At 36.4% G+C, this 5,584-nt stretch overlaps 1 protein-coding gene across 2 annotated transcripts; it reads left to right on the forward strand.

The window, feature by feature from the left end:
- The first annotated feature begins 2,089 nt into the window (after positions 1–2,089).
- Positions 2,090–4,705, forward strand: LOC7461275 (metacaspase-1). 2 transcript variants are annotated; one of them, XM_002323727.4, is made up of 5 exons: positions 2,090–2,816; positions 3,246–3,561; positions 3,653–3,767; positions 3,859–4,041; positions 4,146–4,705. In XM_002323727.4, exons 1-5 carry the CDS (start codon positions 2,291–2,293, stop codon positions 4,203–4,205), a joined length of 1,200 nt encoding a protein of 399 aa, XP_002323763.4. In that variant the 5' UTR covers positions 2,090–2,290; the 3' UTR covers positions 4,206–4,705. The 2 variants fall into 2 exon arrangements, with proteins under 2 accessions (XP_002323763.4, XP_024444464.2); XM_024588696.2 differs by having other exon boundaries at positions 2,093–2,816; positions 3,249–3,561.
- Positions 4,706–5,584: the final 879 nt, after the last annotated feature.

Raw genomic sequence — 5,584 nt, forward strand, 5'->3', positions numbered from 1 at the left:
ACAGAACAGAACATGTAATGCTAGTTAGTGGCAGCGACAGATTAATTGTTAGCTTTGTAATATATTTGGGCACTCCTCATAATAATGCTCCCAGTTTGTGCACCATGGTAATCACGCCTCAGCTAACCTCTCTTTTAGTGACGCTTCCACAACAAATTTTGTCACTTGGTTTCCTAACACCAGCGCAAATCAACATGTTACTCTAGATATTGCTGGTATGACACATGCAGAACCTTGTCTCGGTAATGATCAATTGCATGTTGGTGATGGTAGGGGACTTGTAATATCTAATACAACCTATAATATCTTATGTACCCCTAAACGAGTGTTTACATTGTCTAATATCTTGCATGTTCCAAAGATTTTTTAAAAAAAAAACTCTTATATGTTCAACAACTCTACCGTGAAAAGTGTCTTTTTTGAATTTCACTCTTCTATTTCCTATGTTAAGGATCTCATAACCAAGGAGGATCTGCTTTCTGGTCAAAGTAAAGATGGCCTTTACATCCTTTTAGAGTCTTCTACAACGTTTATGCCCCAAGCTTTTCTGTCTACTAGTTTATCCACCTCTACTGATATTTGGCATCGTCGACTCGGTCACCCAAGCTCCTGGGTTCTGAGTTGCTTAGCGTCAAATAAAAAGGTCACTTGTACATCTCATCCTTTAAATTTTCAGTATCCAGCATGTTCGTTAGGAAAATCATAGCATCTATCATTAGAACCTACGGGTCACAAAACATTTGTTCCTCGTTATCACTTCATGGTTTTACTAATGCTGATTAGGTGGGAGCATCGATGATCGGAAGTCAACCAGTGGTTACATTGTCTTTCTTGGCACCACTCCCATTTCATGGAAATCTGGCAAGCAACGCACTGTTGCTCGCTCTCCACTGAAGCAGAATATAAGGCATTAGCTTATGGTACTTCTGAGGTTCTCTGGCTTCGTTATCTTCTAACATATTTATGTTTTTCTCCTAGTTCTGTTACCACCATTTAGGGCGACAATTTGGTTGATTATCACTATCTTTCATGCACGTACAAAGCATATTGAGGTTGATTATCACTTTGTTTATGATAGAGTAGCAAAAAAGGAGGTACAAATTCGTTTTATATCCTCCAAAAACCAATTAGCTGATGTTCTTACTAAGCCGCTTTCCCACTCTACTTTTGCTTCTTTGCGGTCCAAGCTTCATGTGGTTAATCCACTTTCAGCTTGAGATGGTATATTATGGGATGTGTTGTAATATAAGGAAATATTGTACTTTCCTTGTATATATTTATCCTACGTAGTGCGCTGGCTACTATGTAAGCCCTTCAATTGATAATAAGTTGTTTAGTCTCATTTATGGAAAGTGGAGGGTTTAGAAAATAGATCGAATCTTTGTAAATTATGTGAGTTTTTGCAATGTTTGGCAGACGCGTCTTACAAGAAATAGACTTTGATTAACATGAAAAGAATTTACGAAACAAGTTCTGTGCCTAGAATAAATTGACTGTTTGGATAGAGTGAATCCAATTTTAGTAATTGATTACGACTCTTCAATCAGATCAAATTGGTTCACAAACATCACTACTTTCTTGATTTTGTTAGGTTACTTTTTTCTTGCTTTAGATAACAACGTAAGCCGTCGATTTTGGCTCAAATTGTAAGTGATTTTGCTTTTGATATTATTATTTTGGAATTAAATTGGTGGACATAAAGAAAATTTCTCATGAATACACTGGCATAGCTTGCTAAGATCCTTTCGACTATTACCAAAAAAAAAAAAATAGCTTGCTAAGATCCAACTACATGATGCTTGATAAAGCATGATGTATGAAAGACATATCCCATGATAGCATGACTCTTACGAAAAAAATATTCTCACTCAACTCTCTCTCTCTCTCTCTCTCTCTCTCTCTCTCTCTCCCCCTTCGGAAAGGCAAGTACAATTGGCCTGGACAAGCACTAACAACATAGATTAAATTAGATTCTTTTACTTTTTATTATTCTCCAAAATGAGGGTGACATCAATATTAATCTTGAAAAGGTGGTCGGTTCTGATTTCAGTCTTTTATGGCAGTTGGAGTCCATTAACGTTTACTGAGTTACTAAAAAATACATCCTCCAATCATCTTGTAGGTTTCTTTTACAATTCAGATAACTCTATACATTGAGAGCACCTAGATTACGAGCAGGCTCAGAGTTTACTGAAAATCAAAAGAAGAGAGAAAAATTAAAATTCTTGTATCCCTCAAGAGCCGATATTCTAAAATTCTTGTGCATATAACTTAACATGGCATTTAAATTATGCATTGCGCCTGCTATTCAGCTCTCAACAAAGTTTTGTTAAGCCTTTCTTTCTCGGCTGCGAAGGAATCCTTCATATATTATATATATACTGCTTCTATGGATAACAATAGATACCAGATTATGATGGAAGCTAGAGGTGTTGTGTGCTGCAAATGTAGGCAACGATTATCATTACTGACACAAAATTCCACTGGAGTAAAGTGCCCAATTTGCAATATGATGAATCCAGTTCCAACCTGTGAACGATCACGTAGCAAAGATGTAAAGGCAAAGGAAAATATATCAGGTCCTGATCTCTTGATTAGTAGCAAAAAGACAGAGTCGTTGAATAAGATGCCCTCCCCTTCGGAAATTTGGCGGTCATCATCGGGGACAAGGACAGCAAGGAAGCGAGCACTGCTAATCGGAGTGACTTACAAAAGGAAGCACATGCTTAAGGGGACTATCAATGATGTGAAGAGCATGAGAGGATTTTTGATCAAAAATTTTGGTTTCAAGGAGGAGAACATTCGGGTTCTTACAGGTATTTTTATGTAGATTAATTAATATGGCTGTATGTAAGGCATGCTTGTAGTTTCCATGTTCTTAAGATCATTGTTCATTCTCTTGATTTCTTAGCTATTCTTTTTCTCCTTTTTCTCTGCTGATAACATTCCTTCTGATGTGCGTAGGCTACCGGATGGGATGGAATATAATTTATATATAATCTACCTGTGGGCTTCCTGTGAATATTATAGACTTCATGTTATAAAATTCATATTATAAAATTTACAATTGTTATCCGAATATTTTCCTTCTATAATTGTACTTTCTTTATAGGAAATGAGAGAAAGGAAAGAACTAACTCTTTTGTTTTGATATTAACTAGACTGCGGCCCTTTATAATTTAGAAATTTAAATTCTAGGCCTATTTGAACGTGACAAAATAGCTATTATTTTGCAATGTGAACAGCAGAACAGGATACAACAAAGAAAAACATACTGCAATCCATGGAATGGCTCGTGAAGGACTGCCAGGCAGGTGACTCCCTCGTGTTCTACTTCTCCGGTCATGGCTTACGTCAACCAGATTTTGAACGCGATGAGCGAGATGGGTTTGATGAAAATATTTGCCCAGTTGATTTCATGACAGAAGGTATGATCCGTGACAATGAAATCAATTCCCTCATAGTTTGGCCGCTGAAAAAGGATGTTACTCTTCATGCAATTGTCGATGCTTGTCACAGTGGAACTATCCTTGATCTTGAACATGTCTACAATAGGGAACAGTAAGTTTCGTCCATTGTGCCACATGACACAGTTTTACCTTCTAGGACTTCTTGTCGTTGACTGAATATTAAAATTTCTTACTTGCAACAGAAATAAATGGGAGGATAACAGCCCTCCATCTGGTAATGCAAGGAAACACACGGATGGTGGATTGGCAATTTCAGTCAGTGCTTGTCTGGATAATGAAAATGCTGCCGATACCTCTGTAAGATATGCAGTTGATTAATGTGATTATTTATCTGGCTCTAGAGGAAATAGTTGAATTAGCTCACTTCTCTGTATACATAAATTTTCAGGCATTCACAAAGACAATGAATGGTGCTCTGACCTACCTTTTAATATACTTTCTGAAGAAATATCCTGGATTAACATATGGTGACCTACTTGACTTGATGCATGAAGAGTTGAGGAAATTTAACGAAGGTGGATGCCTTCCTGCAAAATTCTTGAGAAAAATATTCAACGACCTGTTATCGCAGGTCAGCCTCTAATATGGAGTTAAATATTTGTGCATAGAATTTGATAGAAAACTAGTTCATATTTTCATGTATTACTTTCTCATGGTTATGCCTGATGTGTGCAGAGTCCTCAAATTTCATCTTCCCAACCATTCGATGTTTACAAGAGACATTTCATCTTGTAATAATAAATTACTTTAAAAATTGAGTAATTGGATCGTGAGAGCAAGAATGAAGAAAAGTCTTCAGCACCTGCGATCGAGTCTCCAATAATAACTTCAATGCCAAATCGAAGCTCATCCGAAAACATTTTGGACGTCCAGTTTAATTCTCTCAAAATAAGCAAGCGGATATAAATGTCTTCAACCTTCTTGATTGAGCTGAGAGGAGAAATTTCTGTTCATCAAACTTTCGGCGAGCAGCGAATATTTTCACAAGATAAATGTTTTCAAGCTGAATGCAGTGACATTGCCAGTTATATAGAAATGATATGAAAGATACTTTGAACCAACAAAAGTCGAACGAAAAACTAAAAAGGCAACAATCAAGTTGAAGACTTGCATGGTCAGCTTTTCAGAATTCTTATTTGTCTACTTGCTAGCAATAATTTTCTTCAATATTTCAACCAAATTCTAATAGGAAGAATCACCAGGACAAGTGGCCTCCTCTGCCTTGGTTTTCCATTGTATTGCCTTCCTTTTAATATCTTTTCCCTTCTCTCCCTCCATTGACTCCCTCGCAAGTTTCTCCACTTCATATCTTTTCACGTTTGTTTTCTATCTCCATTCCGAAACCCCACTTAGCACAAGCAAACCAACAGTTGATCCACTGTTCACCGAAAAATGACCGACATACCATTAGGAGTTAGGACACCGCCACAGATACTGTCCAATGTTGAATTCTACCCCAGGTGACTTGAAAACCCTCTTATGGAAGGATGCTTCAAGACTTGTTCTTGAGAACACCAGCTTACTAGCAAGCATCTATCCTTTTTTCAGACAAAAATTCAGGTGGGAACACAGCGGCTTCCCCTGCAACAAGATCATGTCAATAGTGTCTAGGTAATTCAGAGATAATTGTTTGTATCAAATTATTGTGTTATTTCTTTATTGCATAGAACTTGTATATATACATGTATAATAAATCATTTTTAAAGATGGAAAACTAAAAATAAAAATATATCAAAATCTTTCCTAAACTTATTCTTAATTTTTAGTTTTTCTGATTTGTAATATTTCCTAAACCGAGAATTAATCATCATCAACAGATCAGGCCTTATATATTATCCATAAGAAAGCTTTTTTTCCTGTTAACTAGTCCCCAAGCAAATTCAATCATTTTCTGTGGGGTTATTATAGTGATGCTACCAAAATTTACATACACCACAGAGTTTGGTTCTTTTGAATCAAGCCATTCAATGCACTCAGGTTGTTCTAAAAAATTTGAGCCGATATTTTTCAGATTATCATTTGGAATCTGATTAACAAGCAACTAGAGAGGATCAACAGTGTAAATTGGAGGAAACATTGATGATAGAGCATGCAAAACATCTTGTTCGAAGGAA

Source organism: Populus trichocarpa, chromosome 17 (assembly GCF_000002775.5).
Source record: "Populus trichocarpa isolate Nisqually-1 chromosome 17, P.trichocarpa_v4.1, whole genome shotgun sequence".
NCBI classification, from domain to species: Eukaryota; Viridiplantae; Streptophyta; class Magnoliopsida; order Malpighiales; family Salicaceae; genus Populus; species Populus trichocarpa.